This window comes from Odocoileus virginianus, chromosome 31 (genome assembly GCF_023699985.2).
Source record: "Odocoileus virginianus isolate 20LAN1187 ecotype Illinois chromosome 31, Ovbor_1.2, whole genome shotgun sequence".
Taxonomy (NCBI): Eukaryota; Metazoa; Chordata; class Mammalia; order Artiodactyla; family Cervidae; genus Odocoileus; species Odocoileus virginianus.
The window spans coordinates 7096289-7110606 of NC_069704.1; the positions used below are offsets into that span (position 1 = coordinate 7096289).

The 14318-nt window shown below is 46.0% G+C and overlaps 1 protein-coding gene across 1 annotated transcript in view; it reads right to left on the reverse strand.

Moving 5' to 3' along the window:
- PAPPA (pappalysin 1) overlaps nt 1-14318 on the reverse strand; it is a 259266-nt gene that overhangs the window by 191141 nt on the left and 53807 nt on the right. The window contains exons 3-4 of the mRNA XM_070459199.1: nt 11463-11608; nt 6285-6578 (exon numbers count right to left, since the gene is read on the reverse strand). Of these exons, the coding sequence (XP_070315300.1) occupies nt 6285-6578; nt 11463-11608 (440 nt within the window). The remainder of the gene's footprint in view (nt 1-6284; nt 6579-11462; nt 11609-14318) is intronic.

The window sequence follows — 14318 nt, forward strand, 5'->3', positions numbered from 1 at the left end:
CTGGAATACAATCTCATCTCTGAATGTCTTTAGATCTAATGACCTTCAGCTCTACCCTCTGTTTTCTAGGATGTGGACTGAAGGCCACGACCCGAGACTCTTCCCTGCCAAGGAGGAAGCTTGCCTCCCGTCTCTCCCTCCAACAGCTTTATTCAGCTGCCCCAGGGGCAGATCAAGGCACTGTTTTGGCTTGATTTCCAAAAACACCACTTCCCAGAGGTGTCCGCCTGGCCAGGGATTCTGCAGCTGGGCCCCAGACGGAGGAGAACGGGGCTCGCCAGATCTTAAAATAAACCCACCATGGGAATTCCGCAGCATAAACTCACTTTCTCTTATCAAACAAACAGAAAATAAGTTTGGGCAGGTGCTGGGCAGTTGGACATGACCTTGAGAATCCAGCTTGGGGAAGGGATAGGAGTGTGAGGAGGTTATACACAGAAGCTGCCTCTGATCCCCTTAGCAATTTTTGACGGTCTCCTTGCCAACACCCTGGGGAAGACTTTTATACATTTGGAAGCAGAAGAAGAGTCCCGAGTCCTTTGGAGAACACCACCGAAGAATGACTAGTTGCACAAACCACTCTCAAGCTCAGGTACCTCCATGTAACTCCTTGGATATAAAACATGCTACGGGTTGCTTTTGCCTGGAAAATAAGAATCCAAATGCCCCCAATGGTTTAAGAAGGACTGGATGGTCTGGTACATTTTCCTTTGTTACCATGGACTTTGTACTTCATCCCGAAAGCTTTGGAAAAGCCACTAAATAGGTTAAAAGCAGGAGAAGGGCATGCTGGCTAAAGAAGTAAGGGTTATGCAGTTAGATTCATGTATGGATGATCTGGAGTCAAATGATTTGTGAATGATCTGGAGTCACTGTGCCTCGGTTTCCCCACCTGTAAAGTGGAGATACTGATGATAACAAGAGTGCTGGTGTCAGAATGCTGCTGACGGTCATGGAAAGTGTAGCATCAAGAGGCGCCATCAATGCTCAGCGAATGCTCACTGCCTCGGGACCTGGGATAGAGCAGGCACCTCTGTGTGCATGCGTGCTTGTGTGCGTGCATGCCTGTGTGCACGCGGACACTAATGTGGGCGAGTGTTAGGAAACTAGAAGCAGGAAAAAAACCAGAATGTAAAATAGTCATTCTTTTTGATTTTGCAACATTGCATTTAGGAATTCGATAGATTGCTACTCATGAACAAACATGAGGGAAATCATATATACAAGGACATCTTTTGAAATATCATTTACATAGAAAAAAATGCTAGAAATAACATATCTGTCTATTAATAGGGGGAGGACTCTGTACATTAAGGCGCATGCACAGAACAGAATTCTAATCAGTCATTTCCCAAACAAGGAAGTAACTCTAAAACTCAGGCCCCTTGTGTGTGAGTTGGGGACATTTAAATCAACCCCACAACCTAGAGTGATGGTGTGGCTTCCATGAGCTGGAGCACACATAGCATTTATCTAGATGAACGAGAGAAAAAAACAATTTGCTTTCCTCTCTATATTCTGATTTGTTTGGTTTTCTTCCTCCAAAGGAGTTACTTTCCTTTTATAACTTAAAAATTAGCCATTTCCATGTCTGCCAGTTTAAAAGTTTGCAAAATGGGTAGGTGACAGAAGCTGGTAGGAGGACAGAACTGTACCTGAACTTTAAAACTGAAGTCAGAAAACATTCCTCCCAGAGCTAGGTCACTTAGAGACTGAACCGCTGCCAGAATCTTGGGTGAGGTACCAAAGGCTTTCTGTCGATCATAAAGGCTCTGCCCCAATTAGCTGACATTTCGAGTTGCCCCTCTTAGCTCCTGCCTCTACAGGCTTCCCGTCCTGACACCTGTGACCCCTTCATCCTGCTCTCTAGGACCATCCAACCGATCCCATTCTTCTGTCCCCATGCTGTCTCCAACCAGAGGGGACATGGGACTTCAGTATTCTGGGAGGCTACACCAGTCCCCAGGCTGTGGATGTTGTGCTGCGAGTTTGCAATTTAAACTTTGTTCTCAAGAACAATTTCCACCTGCAGATGGAAGGCCACACGGCAGGGAGGTTCAGGGCCTCCGCTTCCTGTGGAGCCTCAGACACAGTGCTGATCCCTGACAGCCTTGCTTCCACCCACTGTGAAACAGGGACTCAGGATCCTACCTGCCTTCTACAGCCAAGGAAAGCATGCAACTAGCTCACCCATTTCTAGTGCATGAATAACTGATGGCTTTGTTGTTTTAAAAACAATGATAATAACAGTAACAGCAACAGATGATTATATCCACTGCAGAACACTTGGTATGTGCCAAGCATGTTACAAAGAAATAAACATCAACCTAAATACACTAAAAAAAATCTAGTGTATGTGTATGTGTAGACAGATATGAATATCTATAGTGGATTTCTGTGATTCTTATCATCACAAACATCATATGTATGTACATATACACATACACACAAACATACACATATTTGTGAAGAGATATGATACATGTGCCAGGCCTTATACTGTACATTAAGTTCTGCAGTGTTTTCACGATCAACAGATAATCCTGCTAATCATCACTTACTGAGCGCTAGTTTTGGTACCAAGGACAGTTCTAAGTCCTTCACCTGTATGACTGGCATGCAAGGTGAGGGTGATTGTCCCCCATGTGCCAGTGAAGGAACAGGCTTAGACAGAAGTGACTTGCCTAAGGTCAAAGTCAAAGGCTACCATGCAGAGGATTCAAGTTGGTTCTCACACTCTAGACTTCATGCTCTGAACCACTATGTTCCTATCAACCGTCTGCTACATCATCTTTAGTGATCACAGGATGTTCTGTCATGTGAGTGCCTTGTGATTTATTTCAACAACCCATTCTCTTTGGATTCGTAAGACGCTTCTAATTTTTCACACGTGTAAGCATTTCTCTTCTATGCCTATTACACACTTCAATTAGTAAATGTCTAATTAATACGTGGAGGAAAAAACATTGCTAAAAACATTTTTCGGATGAAATCTTTAAACACATTAACAGATTTATTTCCTTAAGACATACTTCTTAGAGGTGGGGCTGCCGTGTCAAAGCTTATGTGCATATTAAAAGGAACACACAGAACAGCAGTGACAAGACACTTGCTCCCATAGCTGGGGAAGGCCTGGTTTCTGCACTCTTGAGGAAGCTGGGCTTGGAGGCCCTCTTAGTGGGTACCTTGTGGCATACTGTCTTCAGGAAGTAAGAGTCTGAACTGCCCTCTTTCTATCTGACTGAGGATTAGCCAATAGCTCAACGTGACCGCACTCACCTGGTGCTTGACTAGGCTTGTCCCTAGCACCTGCCTGGTGTCTGCTTAATCTGAGCAGTTGGGACACTCTCAAACTCCTCCAGTGTCAGAAAGGGAGCCAGATAATTGTTGCTTAAATGCAGGCTCTGCCAAAAAAGGCATGCCTTGTTTTTGCCGTGTGACCCTGGGAACGTGACAAGTTCCCTAAGCCATACTTTCTCCATCTGTAAAGTGGGTACAGTAGTAATAGCACTTATCCCATTGGGCTATTTAGATGTTTCAATGAGACAAGCCTATGGAGCGTTGCCCACAGTGTCTGGTATGTCGTAGACACTTCGTAGTTTCTGCAGACTTGCCACCAGCCATGTTCAATTCATTACAGTCCTAGGACTAACAATTAATTCAGGTCCTCAGCTTCACTCTCCTTGCTCAATAGCCACAAGTGGCTGATGGCTACCATGCAGGTCAACACAAACACAGAACACACCCATCTTCTGCAAAAAGCCAGAGCACTTGAAGGGAAGGAACTCTAAGCAGCTGACCCAGCAAGGTCTCTACCCTCTTGTCGTGACTGCAAAGCCCCCGTGGGTCCCTCTCCCCAGCCCTGAGAACCCGATCCTGGTCTGCATTTTGAATTTCATCCAGCTGCTTTTGTCACCTCATCTATCAGAGATCCTAAGAAAAACAAACATTTCAAAGCTCGTGGTCGCCTTGAATATGCTCTTGCGGGTGTAAGTTTGTTATCGTAGCTCAGTGAATTAGTTCTGCCGTTAATGGGTCACTGAGCTGAGGGGTTCCTTTAAAAAAGCAACATTAAATCAATCACCCTTTAGATCTGTACAAAGGGGAACAACCACAAAAAAAAGATTTAGTTTATGGGGGTCCGGTAGCGAGTGGCAGCTCCTGGCCCCTAAGAGGCCGGCAAACTTCCAAACTCATGTTATTGTTTATTTTCCATGCGCGCGGAGCTGGCCAAGGCAAGGTGCTGTAGAAATGGAACTTAGGCAGGGCTCTGGGAGGGGACGGGACACCGGATGCGGATGCCGGGTCAGCTGGGAATGGGAGCATGGCAGAAATCTGCTTTTGAGGAAATTCCTAGCACTCGGGTCTTTTTTAGAGACCCCAAGCCAGGGGCTGTTTATGGCACCAAGGGTGGGTGCTGACCATTCAAGAGACTTCGGGCGTGAACTGTATGAACCTTAAGCTGGAGATGCCCCCGGAGGTCGTTCAGTCCAAATAGGAAGCTGGGAAGACCCACAGGCAGTCATGGAACCCACTGGATTTCAGGAGGGACAGCCTCTCTTCGAATGCAATCTGAGGCAAAACCCCATCAGAAACGGAAACTGCTAGAAGTGGGCTCCCCTGGTTTAAGCAGAGATGGAGGCCCAGGGTCACACAGCCACTCAGAGTGCCCCCACCTCCCTGACCATGATCTCTCTGGCACGGACTCGAAAACCACCCAAATCGCTCACTATCCCGTCCAGCCATCAGCTAGGTCTCATTGGAAGAGTGGCGTGAGGGCAAAAGGCAAGAAATGGCCAGCTGTGAAATGGGGGTGGTTCCAGCTCCATCGGCTTGTTGAGAGAATTAAACAAGACTGCACACAGTAAAGTCCTTTAGGAACAATAACCTTTTAATTTTTTTTTGAAACCTTTGGGCTGTGCTGCATGGTATGTGGGATCTTAGTTTCCTGCCCAGGAATCGAACCCACGTCTCCTGCATTGGCAGCATGGGGTCTTAACCACTGGACCACTAAGGAAGTCCCATGAAGAGTAAACTTTTACATAAGCAGAAATATTGCTATACCAATCAACTTTATATACCTGTTGTTGGAGAATTTATTCATATTCCTCCCTACTTGCCGTTCTTCTTCCCTTTCTCGCTCCTTCCTCCTTTCCTTCTTAGCAAACATTTTTTAAAAACACAAGGGGTGTGCTAGGTGCAGAGGCTACAGTGATGTCTTAGAGACAGTTGCTGCCTTCATAGAGCTCACTTGCTTTGGTGGTAGAAAGAAACACCTAAACTGAATATTGTAATAGATCTGGATGCTCAGCTAACTCACACAAGCATCTGGTGCTTTACTCAAAGTCTCTTGGCCTAGGGGTAAGCCTGCGACTGTCCTAAGAAAGGGGTATCTCGTGCGTTCTTTTTAAGATTTTTTTTTAATGCGGACCATTTTGAAAGTCTTTACTGAATTTGTTACAATATTGCTTTTATGTTTTTTGGTTTTCCTGGCCCGGAGGCATATGGGATGTTAGCTCCCCAACCGGGGATTGAACCTGCACGCCCTGCATTGGAAGCTGAAATCTTAACCACTGGACTAACAGGGAAGTCCCAGGATAGCTTGTTCTAATTTTCCAAAGATGTTATAAGGACTAGAGCTGATCTTGATATACACTAAAAGGAACTGTAGGGGATCTTGGAATGTAAAGAATGAGTTATTAACACTGTTATCGACAGTATTAAAAAGGACTCTGAGCGGGTATATGCAGTGAGGGAAAAAACAAACCCATCTCACGTAATAATTTCATTATTTGTAAAACCAAAAGAATTCTACTTTACTGTAATAAAACAGTAAAAGAGCATGTGAAAATTTTGTGGTTTTTTTTTTTTTTTTAAGTTTCAGCAACCACCAGCTTAGAAAACTATAGCTGCAAAAGTAGAAGAAACCTCAGAGATCAATTCCAGAGTTTCCATTTTCTTGAGAAAAGTGGGACCCAGAGATAGGAAGTGACGGACCCCAAGGCAGCAGGCGACTTAGCAGCAGAACCTGACCTTCTACTCAGGACTTTTAGTCCTGGTCAGCTTCCTAAAGTATCTTTCTGAGGAGCTTTTAGATACAACATCTTCCTTGCATCCCTGAGGTACTCATGGAAGGCACAGGTACTCGATTATTTGGGATGAGGACTCGTTGGGATGAAGAGGCTTAGGAAAGAGAGGCAGCCTGCTTGAGCCAGGCTGGGAGGCCACATCTAACACTCTGGCACTCTGGTGCAGGCTGTGGGCCTGCAGAGTGTGGGCCTTACCTGCGTAGCTCATGAAGTTGTTATATGGAGTGTTGAAGAAGCTGTTGAAGCCGCACGTGTCGTTCCCTGGCCCCGGGTCGCCGCAGAACTTGTGTTTCGGAGCTGGGTTGGTGTCACTGCAGAGATCTCCGGTCTCATAGGAGGGCTCTGTCTCCATGCAGGGGTCGCTGCAAGACTGGATTTCCGAGATGCCTCGGAAGATGTGGTAGAGGCCCAGGCTGTGCCCAATCTCATGGATCATGGTGTGGGTGTGCCCAGGGATGCCGTAGAAAGATGGATTCAAGACGATGCCGCCTGCCAGGGGGAAGTCAGAGTGTTAGGCGAACTGGGCACCCTGCTTCCTGCTGCAGGAGTCCCCAGATCCCTCAAGGGGAAACGGGGCATGGCCCAAAGTAACCACAGTCTCCTCCACCCTATGACTCCACGGCTGAGAGCCGTTCTGACTTGTGGCATGAATCACTGATGGAGTAGGAAGAAGTCTCAAAGTCATTTTGTGCAATCCCTTCATTTTTCAGTTGAAAACACCGACGCCTAAAGAAGCAAGACAACTTACTCAAGAGGATTTCAAACTACTTAGAAGTAGTGGCATGATTATAATTTGAGGACTTTGATTTCTGGACTGGCAAAGATTTCAGCTGCAACTTCTTAGGAAGTAAGGCATGCCCCAGTTTATGAATATTCTACACAAATTGTTTAAATGAAACTCTCAAGGCCTGACACCTTGGTTCCAGCTCTCATGTTGCCTTCACTAATGATGTGAAGTTGAACAAGTTGATTGCCATCTCTGAATCCCATTTTTGAAGTTCTATACCCTACGAGAGCGCGTGTTCATAATGGCCAGCACTGTGGCGTGTTCACCATTGTAACACTGATAACAGTCAGTGTTTCCTGAGCATTTACTAGGTATTTTCAGGCCTTGTGTTCAATGTTGCATGTGTGCAAGCACACTTAATCATCTCACAACCCCACGCGAGGGACACTGACTCACAGAGAGGTGAAATAACCGGCCTATGATCGAATTAGTGAGTTCTGATCTGAACCCAAGATCCTTGGGTTTCAAAGTGAGGGGTCTTAATCAGTTCTGCTGCTAATGCCCACCACAGGCGCAGAGTGTGGCATCTCATTAAGTAAATGTTGAATGCCATTAAGTAGCTGCTGAATGCCAACCCAGTGTGAGGTTGTGAGGCCTAAGTAATTGTGTGTAAGTAGCCAGCATAGCACCTTACAAACAGCAAGTGCCTTGTTTACTGTCTAGCCACTTGCTACCCCAAGTGCACCCCAAAAACGAGCAGCATCAGCTTCACCTGGAGGGGAAGAAATGTAGACTCTTAGGCCCCACCCCAGACCTACAGAATCAAAATATTAAGTCTTTTACCAACAGCCCCAGATGACTTGCCTGTATGTTCTAGTTTGAGAAGCAATAAGGCACCCCACATGTCTTAAAAGAATGATCGTTCCTTCCCTTGGGCAGATAGATGGATCAGACCTCAGGGAAACCAATGGATGGCATGGTTCTGTGCTTGTTTTTAGCTACTGGAGAAAGACATACAGGTTGGCAGATAGATATTTCAGCTGGAAAATCCAAGTGTGTTTAAGGGAAGGTTAAGCTTCAAGTCCGAGGACAGAGGGATGGATAAAGAAGATGTGGCACATATTTACAACGGAATACTATTCAGCCACTAAAAAGAATGAAATAATGCCATCGGCAGCAACATGGATGGGCCTAGAGATTGTCTTATTGAGTGAAGCAAGTCAGGCAGAAATGGAGAAATATTGTACGACAGCCTTTATATGTGGAATCTAAAAGGAAATGATACAAAATGAACTTAGAACACAGAAAGAGACTCACGGACTTAAGAGAATGTACACATGGTTGCTGGGGGAAAGGACTAGATAGGGAGTTTGGGATGGTCATGTACATACGGCTATATTCCAAATGGATAACCAACAAGGACCTACTGAATAGCACAGGCAACTCTGCTCAATGTTATGCGACAGTCTAGATAGGAGGGGAGAACGGCTATCAGGATATGCATGGCTGAGTCTCTTCGTTGTTCACCTGAACCCATCATAACATTGTTAATCAGCTATACCCCCCAAACAAAATAAAAAGTTTAAAAAAAGAAAGGAAAAGCTTCACATCTGAGCAATTAAGTGTGGAGCAGCACAGTATAGGAGAATGGTGAGGAGGGAGGCCCTTGCTATTCTCTGCTGACAAGCCTGGAGCAGGCGTGGGGGGAGTTTTATCTCAGACTGAACTGCTGGGAGGGCGAGCTTGCTCAGTCATGGGGCTCACGGAGTCGATTAATTCTGAGCTGCTCAGAGCCTTCCAGCACAAAGATAAAGATGTACGAGGGGGTGTGTGTGCTTGCACGTGTATATGTGAGAAGCGGCAGGCAGAGGCAGGGAGGAAGAGAAATTGAGACAGGAAATCTCTCTCAATTATTTTCTGTCAATCATAATATGAAACATAATCCCCTTCCCACCCAAGGCTTTTTCCAGGGATCATGGTGTAACAGCAGGAAAAGAGGGTGTGTATATATGATTCTAATAAATTGGGTTTGATTGGGCCTACTGCAGAGGACCTGCTCAGGATCAGCATGTCTCAGGACGGAGAGGTGGCAGCCTGGGAAGCCGGCTGGAGTTGCAATCTTCATTCTGTTTCGCAATGGCTGTGTGATCTTGAGAAAGTAACTTTGCACCTCTGGCATGTTCTGAAATAAGCAACAGCAGCAGCACCAGAACACCAAAGATTCTCAGTCTCTCTGTGAAGCTTGTAATGTTGGGGTCAATGGAGAACGAAGTGGGGGAGGGCGGTGCTGGCAGGACCCCACAGGTGTTTCCAGGGGATAATGATAGGATTACAGGCTCGATGTCCAGGCTGGGTCTCCCAGGCTCCCCTCTTCACAGAACAACAGCACAGAGCTTGAGTCCTGTTTCACTGCTTCTCTTTAAGGTGAAATAGCTTGAGGCTGACATCACCCTGAAATACTATAACATGCTATGGATTTATAGCCTTCTGTATTCCTGGTCCTCAGCCAGTCTCTGAAATTCATGGAATTATCAGGAGTATTTCTCTCTCACTGTAGAAACTTGCTGCTCAACCCTTCTAAGCCTCTAATCATGACCCTTTTGGTTGATTTTTCAAAAGGAGAGAATTTCAGTCCTGAGAAGGGTCTTCAGGGGCCCTCTAGTCTAACTTACTCACTTAAAATCTGAAGACATCGAGACCTGGAGAAGGAAAGAGACTTGCCTAAGGCCATCCTGCGAAGTCAAGTCACAGCTGAGAACAAGCCTGTATGTTGGCTTTGAGCCAGCAAGATTCCCATACATCATGTAGGCATGTGATATGAGCTAATCAGCTTCAGCTTGCCCAAGCTGCACACTCTCTCACCCAGCCCCTGTCTGTCTAGGTCTGTCTGTCTATCCATCCATCATCTATCTCATGGTTTCTCAACAACAGCACTGCTGGTATTCGAGGCCGGGTAACTCTTCATCGTGGGTATCACAGGGGATCCAGCAACATTGCTGGCCTCTACCCACTCGATACCAATAGCATTCCCCCATTTGTGAAATCCACTCGACCTTGTCAAATGTCTCCCAGGGCATAAACATCCCGCAGCTGAGAACTGCCAGCTATTTATTGCTGTCTCCATCTCTACACAACCACACATGTGTGTGTATACACATACACACACACGGACATACAAACGGATTTCACTCTCTTAAAAACAACTAGCAGCAGATAGTGCACTGGAGCGAACTAAGTCTAGAAGTTGACTCAACACAACTTTATTGTTTGAAGTTGCAAAGCCCCTCAGCTCCAAGATACTGTGGATTTAGAGCAGCTACTGGACTCCGGCTGTATCACTGGAAAATCGGACAGGCCTGAGGAAAGATCCAGCACTATCACTCTGCTGAGTCCTGACATTCTCAGAAAAAGGTGCCCATTGAGTCATTACTATTCACTGGTGTAAATAATAGGAACGTTCTGACACAGGCAAAAGAGCTAGATAAACTGGAGTGCCCTCGCTAAATGGCATATTGTTGGTATTTGGTCACTAGGTTGCGTCTGACTCTTTTGCAACCCCATGGACTACATAGCCTGCCAGGCTCCTCTGTCCATGGGATTTCCCAGGCAAGAATACTGGAGTGGGTTGCCATTTCTTTCTTCAGGGGATCTTCCTGAGCCAGGGATCAAGGCTATCTCTCCTGCTTTGGCAGGCAGATTCCTCACCACTGAGCTGCCGGGGACACCCCAAAAGCATTTTACATGGCCATTAAAAATTCTGGTCTTTAGAGAACTGGACATAACTCAGAGAGAGGCTTCTCTCTTGTGATGTTAAGTGAAAAAACAAACAAACAACAGCTGGATAAGGAGTAACTTTGAAGATTGTTGCAACATGGGAAAATGTAGATGGCATAATATGAAGTGGAAAAAAAAAGAACACAAATTTGCATCTATGCTATGATTTCAGATACGCACAAGTTAAGAAATGCATATCTACATACAGATGCGTACTGGTAGAGAACATGGAAAAGCTGAAATTAAAGGACAACAGTGTTTGCTTACAGGGCCGGGTTCAGAAACCATCGTCATTTCTGACTTTTGGTGATTGGCTTGTGTAAACACACGTCTTGTTTACGGATGCACATAATGTGAATGTAAGAAGAATTCCTGGTGGTGCTGGTGGATGGAACATGGAGGAACAGGGAGTCCTTGCAAACTCTTTGTTTCCTCCTTTCAAGCCAACCCATCTCAGGCTGGCCCAGCACAAAGCTGTTATTAGGCTGAGAAGACACTTGCATGAATGAAGAGGCAGGGGGTATATGGAGAAAGCAATCAGTGAACAGAGTCGGAAACCTAAATTCCAATTGTGGTTCTGCCCCTGATTTGGGTGTGACCTTAGATAAGCCCCCTTTGCTCTCCAGATCTTAGTTCCTCCACTGGTAGAACAGAATAAACAGTATTGGGTTATTGTTCAGAGCCTCACTTGATGGCTGACAGATAAGGAATGCTCAAGAGTTTTGCAATATCAAAACAGATCAATAACTAAGTTGTTCACCGTCATCACCACCACGATCATCATCAGAACTGTGACCCCCATCATCATCCTCACTAATCAGTGTATGCCTGTACCAATCCAACTTCTTCCTGAAGAAGTTTCCAGTTCTCACCTAAGTGCATCAGGGCCTCCTTGTCCCATGGCCAAGTTGCTACTCCTGCCAATTCCTCCTCCGAGGAGTTTGCAAAGAAGATGTTGAGGTGTGTCGATCCATCCAGTCTAAGAATGTTCTTCATCTCATTAACATCCACGTACGCTCTGTAAGAGAAAAAGAACCTTGGCTGTCATCACCATCCAAAAAAAAGGTACTATTCAAATAACAGGTACTCCCAGATTAACTGAGTCACACCATGTGCCAGGCACCTGGCTAAACACTTTATAAACACGACCTCATTGGCTTCCCCCAATAACATGATACAGTAGGTGAGGGGATCCCATGGTATAAACAAACAAACAAAAAAATGTCCTTGTGAGTTTGAGAAACTTGAAGTTTTCTCAGCTTATCAACGATAGCAGTGTTCAGTTTAGAACCTCAGTCAATCTAAAGGCAACAACTGTGTCCCTAGGGACTCTGCTATATTGCCTGATGACAGGGCAACATAATACGGACATAGATCGAGAACGGACCATGGAAGAGATAACACATATTATAATCCTGGCTTCTTCTCTACTTCATTCACTATGGACCTTGGACCATTTATTAGGCAAACACAAGCTACACTGGGAGGCCTGCTTTGCATCTCTATTCCCATCTTGCAAGGGGGTGTTATTATTCTGTTCTCAAGATAAGCAACATGTGGTCCAAAGTGATTAAACAGGTTGCCCAGAGTTGCAGAACTTGGTTTCAAGGTCAATTCTGTCTGGCTTGGAAACATATGTTCCTTTCACTGGGGCACTATCTACCTCCCATAGATGATTCTGCACTCTGTAAGCCTTTATTACTTTGTCCATAAAATAGGCCAAGGTATATAACACATTGGAGGCAGTCATCAGTGCAGAAACCTAGAATATATACTGATGCATTTGGAAAGTGAATTATTTCAGCACACTGTCATCATTAGCTCTTTAACACACCAAACAAGCATGTCAGACAGAGAAAGAAATGGCCTTGAGAAAGAGACTGGCATATCCCAGGTGCTCAATAAATAAGAACATTTCCCTTGTGGAGTACGACTCTCCCTTCAGAACAGGAATTATAAAGCTTTGGGCCAGTCACAGACTCAATGGATCACAGAGAGAGTTATCTTACCCACTGTCATGCTTCTTTCAGGTGGCGCTAGAGGTAAAGAACGCGCCTGCAATGCAGGAGACGCAGGTTCGATCCCTGGGTCAGGAAGATCCCCTGCAGAAGGGCATGGCTACCGACTCCAGTATCCTTGCCTGGAGAATACTAGAGCCTGGAGGGCTGCAGTCCATGGAGTCGCAAAGAGTTGGATATGACTGAAGTGAGTTAGCATGCATATGAGCATGTTCTCTCTTAGGATCCTTGTGAACAGCCAATAAGCATTTTTGGAGTAAAGTTAGAAATGAATCAATGAACAAAAACATATAGAAATAAGCAAGCAGGCAGCCTGGTGTAGTAGGTGAGATAAAGCCTGTGAATAATGATCTTTAGTGGTTCAGATGGTAAAGAATCTGCCTGCAATTTGGGAGACCCAGGTTCAATCCCTGGGTTGGGAAGATCATCTGGAGAAGGGAATGGCACCCCACTTAAATATTCCTGCCTGGAGAATCCCATGGACAGAGGAGCCTGGCGGGCTATTGTCCATGGGTCACAAAGAGTTGGGCATGACCGAGAGACTGACAGTGATCTTTAATGTTCGCTGGGCCCTTCTCTGCGGTCTGACACTACATGGATAATCACCTTTAATCTTCATTACACTGAGGTAGGTGGTATTGTTATCCCCATTTTCCAGAAGAGGAAAAAGAGGCTCACATAACTTCAGACGTTGCTTGGGTCACACAGCTAGCTGGAATTGTTTCCCTTTCTCACCATGCTGCCTCTCAAGGGTGGGGGTGGGGGGGCTGGCACAGAGCCTGGCCAGCTAAACACTAATGATGCCACCCTTCTCATTTCTTCCTGGAGTCACGGAAGAAGCTCCCCACATGTGAAGCAGTAAAGTCAGGGGTCCCCAGTGGGGCCTGTAGGACCTTGGCTTCCCCTTTAGCCTCGTATCACTGTTCCCTCCCCTGAATTTCCCAGTGTGTTGTTAGCAACATCTGTCTCCCCCATTCCCCCCATCATGCATCATCCTCAGATCCTTCACTCACACTGTTCCTCTCAAGGACCTAGCTCCTCTGATGAACAAATCCAACGTCTGTGCTGGTATCACTCCTCCAGGAAGCCTTCCCCGACTCCCACCTCACCTCTATCTCTTCTACTGTCTCTGCACCCCTCCACCTCCTATGAGCATGCGCACTCACACCACTCCAAATACTCCACTGGTCTGTATCTACCACTGTCTGTGGCTCCCTGGGGGCAGGGAATGTGCCTAATTCATCTCTGTTTATCACCCACTTCTCAGCACAGGGCTTGACCCTTGGCAAGCACTCAGGAGATCTGGATGGAGGAGAAAAACATTGAGAAAGAGAAAATCTAAAACATTTAGGCCCCAGTCTCAGCTGCAGCTTCCTTCCAATGAGGCTCCAACTTCCTTATCAATACACTGGGGCTAGGAGCAGACGCCCAGTGCTTCACGGGGCATTTCTGTGGGTCACGAACCTGTACCTCCACTCTGGGGGGAAGAGAATATGTCTGAAACCTACAGTGCCCTCCTGGCCCCCCCATGTGATCAAGAGCCCATGATTAGTCATGGGACCATAATTTTTCCAGCTTTTCAATTACAAAAAAAAAGCTGCACATGTGCTGGAGATACAGGCAGGGTCTACAGAGGCCACACCTGTGTCGAGGCTGAGCTGACTAGGAATTCCGGGGAGAGAGGCTGAGATGATGGCCTGAAATCTCACT